Source organism: Chiloscyllium plagiosum, unplaced genomic scaffold (assembly GCF_037043375.1).
Source record: "Chiloscyllium plagiosum isolate Xiang-an unplaced genomic scaffold, Cpla_swu_hap1 HiC_scaffold_37, whole genome shotgun sequence".
Classification (NCBI taxonomy): Eukaryota; Metazoa; Chordata; class Chondrichthyes; order Orectolobiformes; family Hemiscylliidae; genus Chiloscyllium; species Chiloscyllium plagiosum.
The window spans coordinates 23,032,499-23,050,543 of record NW_028270175.1 but is presented as its reverse complement, the minus strand read 5'-3'; the positions used below and the strand labels follow the sequence as shown (position 1 = coordinate 23,050,543).

The 18,045-nt window shown below is 40.9% G+C and overlaps 1 protein-coding gene across 1 annotated transcript in view; it reads left to right on the top strand.

The window, feature by feature from the left end:
• The window catches only part of acap3a (ArfGAP with coiled-coil, ankyrin repeat and PH domains 3a), a 328,671-nt gene that overhangs the window by 139,323 nt on the left and 171,303 nt on the right, over positions 1 to 18,045 (top strand). The window contains exon 2 of the mRNA XM_087980463.1: positions 3,653 to 3,710. Within this exon, the coding sequence (XP_087836589.1) occupies positions 3,653 to 3,710 (58 nt within the window). The remainder of the gene's footprint in view (positions 1 to 3,652; positions 3,711 to 18,045) is intronic.

The window sequence follows — 18,045 nt, the reverse complement described above, 5'->3', positions numbered from 1 at the left end:
GATCCTGCACTATAGAAAATCCTGCTATGGAAAATTGCTATAGAAAATCACTATACCCATTCGATAGAAAGTTTGCGTTATCCAAACAGTATCCACAATTCACCAATCATGTTATAGTCAATTTGTGTTAATAGAGCACTCATTATACCATAATGATCTGTATTTGCCTCTCTCTTGATCCAATTCGCAGTGATACATATAGGATAGATGTCAGAGGTAGTTTCTTTATTCAAAGTGTGGAATGCACTGCCTGCAACAATAGTAGACTTGCCAACTTTAAGGGCATTTAAATGGTCATTGGATAGGCATATGGATGGGAGTGGAATAGTGTAGGTTAGATGGCCTTCAGATTGGCTTCACAGGTTGGTGCAACTTTGAGGGCTGAAGGGGCCTTTACTGCGCTGCTATGTTCTATATTCAGTGGAAAAGTGGCATTATGAAATATCATGTACCATTGTGGGCAATTCATACATAAAGTCATAGAGTTGTACAGCACAGAAACAGACCCTTGGGTCCAACATGTCCATGCCAACCAATATCCTAAATTAATCTTGTCCCATTTGCCAACATTTGGCCCATATCCCCCTCAACCCTTTCTATTCATACACCTATCCAGATGCCTTTTAAACATTGTTTTTGCACCAGCCTCCAACACTTCCTGTAGCAGCTCATTCCATACATGCACCACCTTCTGTGTGAAAAGTTGCCCCTTAAGTCCCTTTTAAACCTTTCCCCTCTCACCCTAAACCTATGTCCTTTGGTTCTGGGCTCCTCAATCCCAGGGAAAAGACCTTGGCTATTCACCCTATCCGTGACCCTCATGATTTTATAAATCTCTACAACGTCACACCTCAGCCTTGTACGCTCCAGGGGTAACAGTCCCAGCCTATTCAGCCTCCCTCTGTACCTCAAAACCTCCAATCCTGGCAACATCCTTGTAAATCCTTGTATGATTGAGAGAAGTCATCAACAGCTTTCAAGAATTTGATTGCTATCTGCATTTTTGTATGTTTGGATAGGACTATACACTTTTACATAGGACCAAATGATATTCGGATCAGTAATATTTCATTTGTTTCTGGGTCAGTGGTTATATGTCAGCACCGAAATTGCTTCTCAGAAGGCTCTCTCAGGGTGAACAGCACAAAAGGTAGAGTTGAAGCTAAACAACATTTGATAAAACAAAATGTATTTAACTTGTCTAAAAGTGTCCTCACACCACTGCAAACTGCAGAATGTGAGACCTTCCAACATATGTGCCTAAATAATCATTGATTTGATTTGCAAAGTGTTGCTTATTTGAGGTTAAGAGTACATCTGGTCATCATGTTAGTGAAGGTTTCCTCTGCTTATTTTGCTAAGTGTAAAGAGGCTATATTTTTTGCTAACTTTAGGAATTTCTAACACTTCTGTTTGAAATATGGAACCTAATATAATGTACCTCATTCTTGGAGTAAGCACAACACCATATGTTTCAATAAGCCTGTGGCCTAGTCTCTCTTTCTGATCCCACATTTCATTATAACACTTCCTCCGTGTTGCTAATAGAACACCAGTATGTGGCCAGCTCTGACACAGGCCTGGCAGAGTCTTCATGTCTATGTCATTGCACCATCCAGTCTGTCAGTACATTGCTGAAAACCATAAGCAAATCCACAGGGTCACAAAAGCTTTGTGTAAATTGGCTGTCGCATTTCCTGCGTTGCAACAGTGTCTGCTTGTGTGCAGAGAAATGCACAGGGCTGCGTGTTCATTTTCTTACAGAACCCAAACCAAATTGGGGAAGGTGGGGAGATGTTTTTCAGATGTACCATTTAATGGTCAGTGTTTAATGGCGACTTCTTTATGCTTGTGTGGTTGTCCCTCTGAATGAGGGTGATAGTTAATGGAATGTTTCACATAGTGAGGCTGTGCTTCTGCGGCTACCACATAGTTCTGTCTGACCAGGAAGCACACTTGCTCTTGCCTCCTGCCACTGGTGTTTTAGAAGGAATTACAGACTGATCATTTGTTGTATGGTGAGACGAAACATAAATTTGTGTGGGCTGACACCAATGCTTTCTGGATAGATGTTTTCTATGGCCAGGTTGACCTAGTGTTAATGAGGATAGCAACTACCATAAGCTACTGCAGTGACAAGATTATGGTTTAATGTCTGCTGTTTATATGCTACAAGGATATGGTATACAGTAAGTATTAGACTGTTAGGAGTATCAAATTCTAGGTCTGACTCAACAAGTTCCTTAGTTACTCTGTCTACCAGGCCACATTACAACATAATGGGCGGTGCTTCTGGCACTCTATCAGTATTAACCCTTTCAGATCCATAACTAACCTGTTTGGCCATGTTAGAAGACATGGCCAAACATCAAGAGTTTCGGACCCAGAAATAGGGACACTACTCACTGCGTCATAGACCTCCTGTTGAGGATATTCCAATGCATCCTGTGGGGGAATCCCAGACACAATGAGCTAGGGCTCAAAATGTATCTTTAAGAGATGTGGACACGATCTTGTCCTTTGAGTCACACCCCAATAGGGTGTCAAGTATGTGTCTGAGACAGGCATTATGTGGGGAGCAGTCACCTGACAGTGACTTGTTCTGAATTACTGGTCAGAGGGCAAGTTCACCATCACTGAAAGATGACGGGGAAGCTGGAAGGACATGGGAGGCTGACTTTTCTGGTGCCTCAGTATCGTGGTATCTGCCCTCCAAATGTTTAGCATTATAAACACAAGACAAAGCAGCCAAGTCCATATTGTGGAGAGGAAACCTCGTTATGGCTTGTGGCGGACTTCAGAACCTGCCTGGACCTTCAGCCTGAGGCTGGGAGGACACATTCAGGCAGTTGCACTATCCCCTAATAGCCTTCATATCTACGTCTTGAGTTTTCTGCTTGGAGGTTGGTCTAGCCCACATCACTGGGACCTTCACCATGGTAGGTCAAGGAGGCAGAGCCCATATCCAACCCAGTGCCAATGAGGATCAAACTCCATGTTGCTTGCATTATTCTGATCCACACTGTCCAGCCAACCATGCTGTCAAACTCTATAACAAAATGCAGCTATGAATAAAATAAGGATGTAATATAAAGCAAAGCAGATGATTTATTAATATTTTCTGCTTTAAAGACTTTACCTAATTGAAGTTTGGAGGTTTCTAAAATCTCTCTTTCATGTTCTTTATAACTCGTCTTAATTTCAGTGGATTATATTGTACAGTATGTGGAAATCAAAATAAACGCACATCATTTTTGTAGAATAAAAGTAAAACATTACAGAAACAGGAGATCTGCAATAGAAACAGAAAGTGCTAGAGAAACTTTCTGGCAGCATCTGTGGAGAGAAAAACAGAATTAGCACTTTGAGTCCAAAAATTCTTGTACTTGAAATGTTAACTGTTTCTCTCTCCACAGATGCTGCCAGACCTGCTGAGTTTCTCCAGCACTTACTGTTTATATGTCATTTTGTCAATATTGACTCACCTGAATTCAACACATCAGTGAGAGTTTATATCAGACTGAAATAAATGCCTGAAGGATGATGTTTGTTACAGCAAGTGCAAATAGAAATTCTGCAGTAAAATGGTGTGGTGTTGATTGCTGTGTCTCTGTTGCTGCTTTGGTTGTAAATGCTTTTGTTTTAATTGCAGGGCGACAATTGAGGAGGTGGAGACTGATGTCGTGGAAATTGAAGCAAAACTGGATAAAGTGAGTAACTGTTCATACATGAATCTAGCTGCTGCACTGAAACCTTAAAACTATACAACATTTTAATCAGAGTTTGACACTCGTGTCATAAAACATAAGAAACAGGCATTAGCCTCTCAAGACTGCTTCATACAATAAGATTATGGCTGATTTGCTCTATACCTCAATTCCTCTTTCATGCCAGCTCCTCATAGCCCTCAACTCCTTAACATTCCAAATACCTAACTACCTTCTGTTTCAGTGATCCAGCCCACAAAACTCTGGACTCGAGAATTCCAGACACTTACTATCTTCTGGATGAAGAAGTTCCTTCACATCTTAGTTTTAAATAAACGTCCCCATATCCTGCAACTATGTCCCCTAATTCAAATTTGTCTAAACATTGGAAACATCTTAACATCTAACCTGACAAGTCCCCTCAGCATGTAATATGTTTCAAAAGCTCACCACTCATTCTTCTAAATTATAAACAATAAAGGCCTAATATGTTCTTGATGAATCAAAGCTTTCATCCCAGCCTATTGAATTTCTTTTGAACTGCCTCCAATGCCAGTCCATCCTTTCTTAAACACAGGGATCAAGACTGTACACAGTACTCCAGACGCAGCCTCACTAACACTCTGCACAGTTGTAACAAGACTTGTCTCTTTTTAATCTCAAACCTCTAGCAGTAAAGTTGAAAATTCATTTGCCTTTTTGATTACTTGCTGCATCTGCATGCTAAATGTTTTATGTTTTATACACAAGAACACCAAGATCCTTCTGTATTATACATTTTATTGGAGTGTGACTATTTAGGTAACAGTCTGCCTTTCGTTGTTCTTATTAAAGTTCTAGACCGCACACTTCCCTATGTTAAATTCTATCTGCCAAGGTTCTGGTCGTTCACTCCTTTTGTCCGCATTGCATCAGGTCTTCCCACCTATTTCTGTATCATCAACAAATTTTGGATACTTTTTCCTGTGCCCCCTTCTCCAAGTCATTAACATAGTTAGTAAACAATTGAGGCCCTAGGACTGATCCTTGTGGCATTCCACTGGTTACACCTTTCCAACCTTAAGTCCTATTATTTGTGACTGTCTTCTGTATGTTAACAAACCCTCAATCCATGCCAAAACATTACCCCCAATATTGTGAGCTCCTATCTTGTGCAGTAACTTTTTATGTGGCACTTTGTCAAATACCTTCTTGAAATCCAAATGCGCAACATCTCCCAGTTCCCCTTTACCTCGACTGTTAGATCCTCAAAGAACTCTAGATCATATTTGTCAAAGATGATTTCCCTTTGACAAAACTATGTTGACTCTGTTTGAATGCATTAAGCTTTTCCAAATGTCCTGCTATTTCTTCCTTAATAATGGACTCTAGCATTTCCCAATGACAGATGTTAGGCTAATTAATCTGTAATCTCTTTTTTTTTCTGCCTGCTCCCTTCTTGAACAGGGACATAGTAGCAGTTTTTCAACCTCTGGGACCCTCCCAGAATCCAATGAATTCTAGAGTATTTTGACCTAATCCGCCACTATTTCTGAGCCACTCTCTTTAAAACTCTTGGATGCAGGCCATCAGGTCCGAACAACTTGTCTGCCTTCAGTCCCATTACTTTGTCAAATACTTCGTGATAGAGACTGTTATAAAGTCTTACTTCCCAACAGTGCTTTGTGTATCAAATAGTTTTGGGATTTTTATATATTATTCTCTGCCATGAAGACTGATACAAATATTGGTTTAAATTATCTGCCATTTCCCTGTTCTCAATTAAAAATTCCCCAGTTGTCAATTTAGCTACTCTCTTTCTTTTTATATACCTCTAGAATTGCTTTCTGATTGATTGATTGATTGTTTTTATATTTCTTGCCAATTTACTATCATTATCAATCTTCCTCTTTATTAGCTTTTTAATCATTTAATCCTGGAATCTTAAAAACCTCTGACCTACCACTAGTTTTCACTGCCTTGTATGCATTAGTTTTTAATTGACTCTTCTCCTTGATCACCTTCACTAGCCATGGGTAGTTCATCCTTCTCATTAAGGCCTTTTTGACTGGAATAAGCTCTTTGCCGAGTGTTATGGAAATCTTGTATAAAGGTTTGTCACTGCTCAGCCCCTGACTTTTCCTTTAGTCTATTTTCCAACCCTGCTTTAAGCACTCTTTCATAGCCCTATAATTGTCTTTATTTACATTAAGACTGGTTTGAGATCTGAGTTGACCTGAACCGAAACTCTACTATGTTGTGGTTGTTACCCCTCAGAGGATCCTTAATGAGATCTTTTATTCATTTGACCTCATGACACATTTTTAGATCGAAATTAGCCAGTTCCTGGGTAGATTCTGCAACATACTGCTCTAAAAGACAATCCCTGATGCATTCCACAGTTTTGTGTTCCATGTTACCTTTGATCTTCTGATTTATCCAGTGAAAATGCAGATTAAAATCACCGATGACAATTATAGTGTTCTCCTATACACCTCTATTAATTCCTGATTTATATCTTTCCCTCCACTGAGGCAACTTTTCAGAGGCCTGTAGATGTTTCCCACCCGTGATTCCTTCTCTTGCTATTTGTTATTTCCACTCCGTGATTCCACATCACAACCTATTGCACCTTTATCATTACCGACCACCTCACTGATCTACATATTCGATAACAAAGCTACCCACCTCCTTTTTCTTTTTGCCTCTTCTTCTGGAATGTGGCTATCATTGAATATTAGAGTTCCCAGGTAACTCAGCAACTCCATCTCTGTAATAACTATTGAATTGTATTCATTTATTTATTTATTCAATTATTTATTATTCAGCTGTTAATTTGTCACCTAGTGTTTGTTCAGATAGAGAGCTTTAAGCTTTCACTTTTTACTGGTATTACCTATTGTGATTCTAATTTCTGCTGCATTTTTATGCTTATTTTCTGCATCTTCCAGTCACTCTTTGATTATTTTTTGCCTCTTCACTGTCCTGCACCTCCTGCTTTTTTCTTTCTTTCTAATTTTTTGAACTTCCTGTCAGCTGAATCCTCCACTTCACTCTGCATGTGCCTTCACCACCCACCACCCCCTACCCCACCCCAAAGCTAATTATTTTAAGGCCCTTTCTGGAACTTTGTATCTTGATGATTTGTATAATGACTGTGATTCAAATGAAGGCAGTTCCCAAAGAGCAGCACTGTCTTTTCCCAATACTGCTGACAGTGCCCCAAGAATCTAAACTAATTTCTCACCCATTTTGGATGGGTAGATAAATAGGAGGGGTTTGGAGAGATATGAGCCAAATGCTGGCAAATGGGACTAGATTAGTTTAGGATATCTGGTCGGCATGAACGAGTTGGACCAAAAGGTCTGTTTCCGTGCTGTACATCTCTATGACTCTCTGACTAGACTTTCCCTCCAAGTCTAGGAGTGCTGTCTTGCTGAGGGGCAATGTTAATTCCATGATTGCTCACCCATCCATCTAGTACCAGTCTAGGTAGTGAAGATCATCAGCTTCTTCCATCACTGAGAGGCCCCACAGCTAAATCTGACCCTCTCCTCAAAAGCATCGAGAAAGAACCTTTTTACCGTTTTGCAGTTCAGAGTGAATAGTGTGACAGTCTTATGGGATGTTCATGCCTAGACCTTGTAGCACACATCATGCACAGGCCTCAGGAGCAAACAGCCTGGTGAGCTTTCATTCAGTCCATGGACAGTGTGATCAGCCAAAAGACCTTGTTTCCAATCAAGTGGAGTCATCTAATTCAGCACAGACCTGGACTATGTTGTTTAGTTTGACACCAGACAATGAATTTTATCACCCTCATCACTGTGGACATGTAAATTGATCACTTTCCAAAAATGGTCTTGTGAATCCAATAATTCTAGAAGAATGGGTACATTTTATTCAAGCATCTTGCAAACTGCTGGAGTCACAGCAGGATTCTAAAATTGAATCTGTTGAACTAAATGTGTTGAGCTTTATGCATGAAACACCAAAGTGGCTGGCAGTTTACTCTGCTCCAAACCATAGCAAGGAAGATTTCCAATAGAGCATTATGTGTTAATTTCTGTAGAATTTCAAATCCTAACAAAATACATCTTTGATTCATATCAAAAATATTTCCCTCTGGTTTGATGCTCAGCTCATTTTGCAAATCTAATCATGGCATCAAGAACGATTTAGTCTGTCACTTATAAAATTCAGCCAAGACTAAAAGGATGAAAATGTGATTTGGGTGTGAAAATGTGCTGTGAAGTGGCTGCTTAAACCCTGTCTTTAGTTTCTTTTCATTTAACCTATTTTTCAAATCAACCTGTTTAGAGAGGTTGTTACATGCCTGTGGAGCAGGTGGGACTTGAACAGGCCTCCTGGTCTAGGGATAGAGACATTACAACTGTGCCACAAGAGGGGCTGATCCTGTCTTTAGTCCCAACTCAAAAATGCTTGTCCCTAGTCTAGCAATTATAATCAGATCAGCCAGCTGGATCTCAGAATGTGAGTTTCCTGACTGGGGCTGTTAACCTGGTCCAATCAGGGAGCCCGGGCTGACTTAAAAGATTGAGCGTAAGAAATACTGGCTCTGAATGGGGCAGTACTAAAGTCAAGGCCTGTTCATGTCTCTATAAAGGGTGACTTGGTGATGGGATACCAGTCTCTGTGGAGTTATTTTACCTGGCACTCAGTTACCACCTTCAGCCAGAGAAACTGCTTGATAGCTGTTGTGGGAACTGGGTAACAAACTACGATTGATTTGAAGAAAGCTTCATTGTCTCAATGTAACTGTGCTGGATCTGCCCTGGGAGCATCTGATGCTGAAACTGGCATTCAAAATGGAACTGTTTCAATTAAGTAACTATATCTTTAAAAAACATTTTATGTGTATTATGTGTGTATATGGAAAGTTTCAATTGTCATTTGTTTGAATGCTCGATGGATAGATTAAATGGGTTGAGGTATAATCAAACAATTACAAAGATTTAAAGCACTTTTAAATGCATACCATTGTTTGTGCTGCACCCGAGCCTCATCTAAGCTTATCAACATCATCTCACTTTCATTTCAAAGATACTATTGCCTGAATGACCCACTGTGGCACATTCTAATGCAAAGGTTCAGTGGCTTTTTTTTTAAACCATTGATGGGCTGTGCACCATCTCCTTAACTTGTGACTCGTTCACCTATTAATGAGGGCAGTTGAGATTCAACTGTAATGTTGTGGCTTTGAAGTCACATATAGATCAAATCAGGTAAGGATGGCGGATTTCATTTCTGAAATTGCTTTTGTATATCAGATTGGTTTAATGCCATTTCAGTTTGTTCTTAATGATCATTTCACTTCAGGTTTATCTAATGCACTGAATTTGAGCTTCTCAGCTGTGGTAAGATTTGAACTCCTGTTTCTCAATCACGAATCCTCAGGATTATCAATCTAAGATGAACACTACATGGCCAGTGACCTTCAGTTTGGAGATCCTGATCAAAGGAGAATCCTGATCAAACATAAGAAACCATCCAATTGTGCAGGCAGCATCCATAGTCTAGCCCCCAGTGAGGCCCATGTCCACACTTCCAAAGGCGGGTGCCTATTCAGTCACTGGATATACACAGGTCACTATGTTTCGGAGGGACTCAATGGATCTTAGGAAAGGGAAATTCCCAATGATGGGAGAAACTAGCCTCACCCTCTGAGCAGTGACCTTGTGATTGGCAGGTAAAGCCTCCACCATTTACAAAGCCAAGTGGGAAATCCCAAATCAGGGCAGGACTCTGAGATGACAAGCTATTCTGTATGATTGCTCAGAGTAAGAGGCTAATAAATCTAAGGCCTGGGTCCACATGACATTTCCTACAATAATTTGAACAATGTAGTTCAATCATGACAATTAAAAACCTAGAAATGTTTTGTCCATATACTACTTGTTGGACAACTGATGCTGGTCTCCAAGTGATATTAGTTGTAGATTTGCAGTCTTTGCTTGCTGGACAGGACATTTCTGCATAATAACAGGAAAGCAACCTCCTCTTGCCTCCAGCCCCCCCCCCTCCAACTCCTTTCAGCATTAAATCACAAGTGACCTCTGCCAGACCCTAATAGATGCCCTCTTTGCTTTGTCCACAATCTTAGGAGACACAAGCAGAGAAAATAAAATATCCTTTGAGCGCAAGATGTAAAAATGAAAGTAAACTCAATCACTTCCAAAGAAGATGGTGAGTGTTAGGCTTAGGGATACAGAAAATATTGTCATTGTTTCAATAAAGGATATTATGTTGGAACCAAAGCGAGGTATACTGCTGAACAAAATATAGAAAGCTTCATTCTTTATTTAATGTGTGCTGTAGCTAATTTAGGATGACTTGATGCTGAAACAGAGGGCTAATTTAGTGCAGCCCATTGCAATTGGGAAATGTAGCTGGGCCTGCTTAATCTCAGGAGAGGTCACACTGCAATTGTATGAAAACCTCCCGCAAATATTAAGTTGGAGGTGGGAATGGACCATCTGCTCCAGATGGATTATCAATTAGGCCCACTTTTGAGCCAATTGACAAGGATTTTCCCTGAACCAAGTGGAATTTAGTGGAATCTCTGGGATGACAAGAATTATGGCTTTCCAGGGGTTTCCCTCTTTCACAGTCACTTAGCAGCTGATTAGCAAACTGGCCATGAGCACAGCAGTGGCCATTGAAAGATACTGCACTGCCCTTGCCTTCATCCCTCCTGTCCCCACCTCTCTCTTGCTCTGACTTCACCTTCATCCATTTAAAGTACCTCCTTCTCTCAGTGTAACTCAGTCTCTCCAGGTCATGCCAAGAGCTTTTATGATGTGTGATAGTCCTGCATTTAAGACTCCTGGAGAATCAACAGCAAACATGCTTCAAAGGTCTGAGTCACAGAAATACAAAGCGAAAAGTCACTGAGAAAATGCTGATTTGATATCTTTTTGGAATAACTGGCAGTGTTTTGCTTTGATTCAAATGAACTAAAGATTTAGGAAGAAAAGCAATCCAAGTTTGTCAGAGTGGAGTCAATTCAGGAGGAAGCAACACTCACTTGGTTCAATTCAGTGAGTCGAAACATTGACACTTTTATCAAAACAGCTTGTCCCATAATGACTGATATGACTATAAGGCTATAATTCCTGATTAGTATCCAGGGTGAAGTCTGTACAATTAACTGCCTGACACAAGCACTTCATTCTGCTTGGAGATATAATAATCCCTTTGTATATAATTTACAATCTTCTATGTAGTTTGTTTTTTAAATTAAAACTTCCATCTCATGTTCCATATTCTTTGTCGATAGATTACTTTGTGAAAATTGTTTCATGAAGCAGTGATCCAGTATAGCTCATTTCCCCCCTTCTATTAATGCTGACCATTTGAGATATTGTAGCTAGTTAGTCGCTACAATGCTTTTTTTCTCATACGTGTTCCCTGATTGTGAATCCAGCAGAATATTTGAACAGGATAGTTATTATAGCAGAACCTAGTCCCCCTCTCACCTGATATGTCCACACGGGCAAAACACCTGCTGTGAACTTTCTTTCCTGCTCTTGGTCTTCACTGTCATCTGGTGGGAGAAGAATTGTCCCAGTTTGCACCACAGATTGAGTCAAGACCAATTTGATCCAAAGATGTGCAGGTTAGATGGATCGGCCATGATAAATTGCCTAAAGTGTCTGGGGATGTGCAGGCTAGGTGGATTAGCCATGGGAAAATACGTGGTTACAGGGATAGGGTGGGAGGTGAGTCTGGGTGGGATGTTCTTCAGAGGATTAGTGCGAACTTGATGGGTTAAATGACCTGCTTCTTTGCTGTAGCAATTGTACAATTTCTATGGCCTGTGCAGGGTGTGGCATTTGCCAATCAAAGTCGATCCCTCTCTGTTCAAAACAAGTAATCTTGCATCACATAAGAACAGGGCTGTTTTAGTTTCGTTTCTGGTATAACTGAATAGGCCAATGCATTAAAACACTGGTCTTTTGCCTGTTGGAGCCCATTTGAATCCAACCCACAGAGAGGAGACAATGGGTGCCCTTTTCTGAGAAACAAGACATCAGTGAATGAGTTTGAAGAGCCTCAATTCAACATTTTTAACAGTCCTCACGCACTAATGTTTTCCCACATTTGAAAGTCGCTATAATTTGACATCCCTGCTTAGAAAACGTATTGAATATTTAAATGCTGTTGGCATACAAGAAGGAATGGAAGCTGATGTTCAGGCTGAATACCAAATCAAATTGAAAATGGGCTTGTTTGAGGTTTATTTACCAAGACTCAATTGATAGTTTTCCATGAAAAGAATATAGAGGCAGCTTTTGCAGCTATGAGGTAATGCTTTTGTGCTACAGCAGGGCTATAGGAAGCAATGTGCTTATGTAATATGTCCTTTTGGGGTGAGGGGCATTCTGCAGCGTGGATCGAAGCTGCAAGCCACAGGGCAGGCATTGTAAATTAAAATGCGGGGAAGTAATTAGAAAGCAATAGCTGCCTGAGATTACTAAGGCATCAAGAGTTTGAGATGATGTCAAGCAACTTTAAACGTGAGGACCGGGCAGTTTGTAGCAGCCTTCTGAACCAATCAATGAAAGCTGATTTTGGAAATGGTGAGTCACATGTCAAAGGGCAGAGCGAGATGTAATGCTTCTCAGTTACTGTGATTCTGTAGACTTGGCCTGGACTGAATTGTAAAAGAACTTCAAGCAATTGAAAGAATGAAAAGGAAGAAGGAGCTTGATTTTTCTCAATACCTCAGGCCACCCAAAGTACTTTTGAGTCACTTTGTGAAATGTGGTCACTGCTGTTATAGAGGAAACTATGCACTCAGTTTGTGCACAGCAAGACCCCACAAGCAGTGATGAAATACATGATTGGTTGGTGAATGGTCAGAACACTGAGGCAAACACTCCTGTCTTAATGACCACTTCATGTTGCAGCTTTCCTTTCAGATACTTGCAAAGCTGGGTTCTGGATGTCAGACTGGTGCTGGAGAGTTCGGCCCACATGCTTTTTACTTCAGAGATGTCTCCAAAAAGAGTTAGTTTTCAGCTTTCAAAGCAAACCTTTAAACCCGGGACAAGAATGGCATTTGTTAGTTTGTTTTAAGATGTCCAGATTTTCTGAATTCCATTCTGTAGCTGCAGTTGTACGTATTACTTAACTCGTCTATAAGCTGCACTCGTCCCTCTCCAGACTGTCAACAGAGAGCAGGGATTCAGATATCAGGATCAGACAACTCAACTGGATTTTGCTATCATTAACAGAAATTTCAGAAATCAAGCAATTGGTAGAGGCTTTCTGAGAAAAGTAGGAGCCTCTTTAAACAACAAAAGTCGCAGCCTGATTTTAAAAAATTATCCTTTCATGGGATGTGAGCATCACTGCCAAGGGTAGCAGTTAATCCCTAATTGTCCTGGCAAAGGTTTAACCCTGAACCGCTGCAGTCCACTTGGTGTAGGGAGACCCGGATCGCTGTAAGCAAGCAAGGTCCAGGATCTTGACCCAGTGCCAGTGAAGGAACAGTGATATAGTTCCAAATCAGGATATCGTGTGACTTGAAGGGGAACCTGCGGGTAGTGGCATTCCAATGCATCTACCGCCCTTGTCCTTTGAGATGGTAGGAGTCACTGGTTTGGAAGGTGCTGTTAAACGAACCTTGGTGAGTTGGTGCAGTGCATCTTGTAGGTTGTATACATTGTTGCCTTTGTGCATCAGTGATGGAGGAAGTGAATGTCTAAAGTGATGGATGGGTGTCAATCAAGTGGGCTGCTTCGTCTTGGTCAATGTTAATCTTGAGTGTTGTTTTGGCTGCTCTCATCCAGGAAAGTGAAGAGTTTTCCATTGCATTCCCAACTTGTGCCTTGTAGCTGGTGGATAGTCTCTGAGGAGTCAGGAATAAGCTCCTTGGTGAGAATTCCTAGCCTCTGACCTGCTGTTGTGGCCATCATCCTCACTAGTACAATTTAAATTTAATAGAAAGTGAGGGGGGATGGAGTGGAATTTTCCCTGTGGATTCCTGGTAGTAGCTAAATGGCTGTTAGCGTTTTTTTTACCAAAGAGGAGCATGCAGTTTAGCCCTGCTCCTGCTACCATGATCTCCAGCCTATAGCAACCTCCTCATCATCACTCATAGTTCATGCTGCCTTTCTAGAACTGGGGACCATCCTCAAAGATCCCTAACTACTGCCTCCTGCTGCTAGGATTCCCTCCCACTTCCAACCAGGTCATCTGTTTGGCCTGCCAGATGAGAAGCAGCCCGAAGGTGTGTTATTGAGATGTTGCTGCTAAGATGATGAGATCCTTCACCATTCCACATTCCACATTCCTGGCTTCCTCCGGGCCCAGTGGTGCATGTTTCAAGATCAGTGTGTTTTATCACCGATAGGCTTGTGTGTATCAGGGAGGGTGACGGTCAGAGGAGAGTGGGAGGGGACAATGAGCATGATTGGCAGCTGGACATGCCCAAATATTCACCATCTTTTGCCATTGGGTCACTATTCTTGTGGAACCTGCAGTGATAAATTTGTATGTATGTCCACAGGAGGGTTACAAATGGCTTGGTACCTGGCCAGCCTTAGTTACAGGCACAAGTTATATAAAAGCTCAGTTTGTTAAGAATGTGTGCTATTGGGGATTAGATGGAGGGTTTGCAAAAGGAGGATAACCTAAAAACCTCTACAAGTTGAAAAGAACAAAAGTGACATCTTCCTTTCATTAATTGTACTGTAGCCGACAAAATCAGCAAACTAATATATCATTAATGTTCTGAAGTCAGAAGTTCCACAACAATAGCTTATAGTCTGACAGGTTTATTTGAAATCACAAGCTTTCGGAGCACTGCTCCTTCATCAGGTGAAATCTTGATATATTCCAGGTAGGTCAATGAGCGTTGAGATCTTAGTAACCAGGTCTCGAGGTGCACAATGTGGCAGTTAGGAGAGACTCTGTTCACAATAAACTTTTAGCTGATGAGGACACCCTGAATTATATTGCATGTGGCTTTGGGATTGATAAACAATCGCAGCCAAAGGCACCAGACTAACTATTTTGCTTCTGTCAGGCTGTCAGGAAAAATGTTCCAAAACTTTTTGGTCATGTTTTCTAACTCCAGGCTATTTTTATTTGTTGAGCTGTGTTGATTACTGGCTGGTTATTTATCTTAATTTTATTTGAATACTTTGCAACATAACAAACTGTGGGCTTAAAGGAATGCTATTTATACAGGGACCTTGGGTAGAGCGGGGGAGGTCAGCTTGTCATCTGAATCATGGGGTACATCATGGCCCAGCCTCTCTCTCAGGCACTGATCTTTGTAGATCCTTTTGTCACTTTTAACTCGCAATCTGAATTCACATTCTGGCAACTTTGCTCTATTGTTGGAACAGTGATGTGGAAGGGAGTGAGCAGGGATTGAGATATTGAAAAATAATGCCTATGAAGAAGAAAGAAATACCGTTGAACGTAAACTATGTGCGCACTTGCTTGTTGAAATTGCAAGAGAAGGTTGAAAGGATTACTAAGTACACTCATCTGTATATGTTTAAATTCCATTCTGTGATAAAATTATCTCCCTTTCAAGGCAAAATAAAACTCTCTTTATAACCTAGAGTGGTAGATATTTAAAGACCATCACTAATATTCAAATACAAGCTACTGTTTTCTTTTCCTCTGCATTTCAGACAGTGTGATTGATTGATGCAAATCAAAGAGAATAAACCATTAAACCTACCCAACTCACTCCAGTATTATTTCCTCTCACATGGTTGTTTTTTCTGAGTGTGAAAATTAGTCTGGTTGACTGAGTAATGGAATGATATAATACAAGAGACTATTTGGGCCATCTTACCAAAATGAGATGGGAAAATATGTACGTCATTATTGATAATCTATTATCATGAAACAAATAGTTTTAAAGCATTTAATTCCTGATGATATTGTCTCATTGAATAACCCGTCCTCTTGTGATAATTGATTATTGTCTGTAAACATTGAAGCTCTGGGGTAACCAGTCTGGGAATATTCCCACCACCTCCCCACGATTCCGCAAACAAGAAAATAAAAAGCATATAAAAATACAGTCAGAAATCAATTGGGACTGACCGAAAATAACCTATGTCAGAAATAAATTGAGAGTACGGAAAATAGCCAATGTCTATAAACCATGATCCTTTAACGTTTCACAAGCAGCTTTTAACCAACACAACGGTTGAAACAGTCAGTGATGCCACTGCAGTTGGTGTAATACCTGTAGACCACAGCTGGATGAAAGTGGAGACCAGTCCAATTTGGGAACCTTTGTGTCACCAAACTCAAACATACAGTCACCAGCACCGTCTTGGTGAGAATGTGTGTCATGTTCGTCTGCTGTGTAGAAGCATAATGCAAGTTGTTGGAAAAAACTTGGGACATTTCTGAAAGATATTTTGGTCTCTAAGTGGTATCAGCAATTGAGCTTTCTATTTGACAGCAAATCAGAAATAGTTGACATAGATGGGAATCAAACTGTTAAGGTGAAGGTAGAAAATGTTGATAGATTTCAGGTGGCATGATGGCTCAGTGGTTAGCATAGCTGCCTCACAGCTCCAGGGACCCCGGTTCAATTCCACCCTTGGGTGACAGTCTTTGTGGAGTTTGTACACAGTTCTCCCCGTGTCTACATGGGTTTCATTCAAGTGCTTCTGTTTCCTCCCACAGTCTAAAGATTTACAGGTTAGGTGGATTGGCCAGGCTAAATTCCCCATAGTGCCCCGAGATGCGCAGGTTAGGCGGATTAGCCATGGGAAATGCAGGGTTACAGGAATAGGGTTGGGTCTGGGTGAATGTCCTTTGGAGGGTCAGTGTGGATTCAATGGGCCAAATGGCGTGCTTCCACACTGTAGGGTTTCTATGATTCTATTTCAAGTGGGAACTGGAAGTTTGTTGGTAAATACAATTACTTCGTAAGAGATGGAGTGTACAATGTGGTGCTCTGCAAGGAGCAGGAGGGACTTAGTATATTTGTACAAAGAGTGGTTAGAGTTGCTCACACAAGGAGTAGCTGAAGTAAAAACACAGATGAACGGAAAGCTGGTTAATAAATGAGAGGCAAAGGAACAGAAGGAAATGCTGGTAGGTTGGATTAAGAAGGGTGAGAAGAGGTTTGTGTGGAATTTAAACACCAGCATGGATCAACTGGGTCAAATGGTTTTATTTCTATGTGGTGCACTCAAAAGGAATTCTATGAACTTTATGGCTCTTTTTAATTCTATCACATATTTGTTCATGGACAGCACTTGCAAGCAGAAAACCTCTTTGCAGTAGTCACAGTATTAATTGTGAAAGAATACTTTGAAATATTTCCCCTTCATTAAACGTATTAACTGACCTGGATTGTGCAATTGCAACTGCTGTGTGAGATTATCAATATTGACATTTAACAAGAAAAAAAACATGGAGGTCATTACCAATGGGGGGGAAGGAAAAAACAAAGATGCAAAATGTTTTCTAAAGAAGCAAGTGGATTGTGTTCTATTAGTACTATTTTTCTTTTCAGGAAGCTCCCTGTTCTTTGATGTGCTCCTGTGAAATTTCTTTGTGTAGCTGTGATTTTGCCATTGGATGCACTCTGAAAGTGCTTGCAGAGCACACAAGTAAAAGGGCTGACGCCTGGTGACAGCTATTCAAGAGGGAGAGAGCTCTTGTTTCCCACTGAACTGAAAGGGACACTGAGCAGTGTGAGCTGGAACCTCCAGCCTGAATGGTGATGTCAGCACCATTCCACAGGCATGCTGTGCGATTATTTGAGACCATTGTGAACAGCAGCTTTTAAAGCAGTGTTTGTCATCAGTGCATTCAGGACAGGAGGATGGGAAATTGGAGAGCAGGGTTTCTAAACGAAGTCCATTTTGATGACGTACAGTGGGTAGAGGTCTGTTCATTAATTTGTTTTCACCTGAGTAGGGCCATTGACATTGTGATTGGGAGCAGGTTGACTTGGTGTATTAGTACCAGCACAGGATTTCCAGCACAGAAATAGGCCATTTGGCCCAGTTCTTCATGCTGGTATGTATTACTCCATGTTAACCACACCATATCCCATCGGCATACCTTTCTGCCATCCCTCATGTACCCTAACTTTCCCTTAAATATAACTGTGTAAAGTCATCTCAGCTATATCATTCTAACCACACACTGGATAAACCCACTTCTCATCAGTTCCTCATTGGATTTTTTAAAAAAATGTATTCTTTTGAGGGGTGTGAGCATCCCTGACTAGGCCAGCATTTATCGCCCATCTATAATTGTCTGTGATTGATGAGCTGCCAACCCCACCTTCTCAAATTGCTGCTGTCCATGTGATGTAGATACATCCACAATGCTGTTT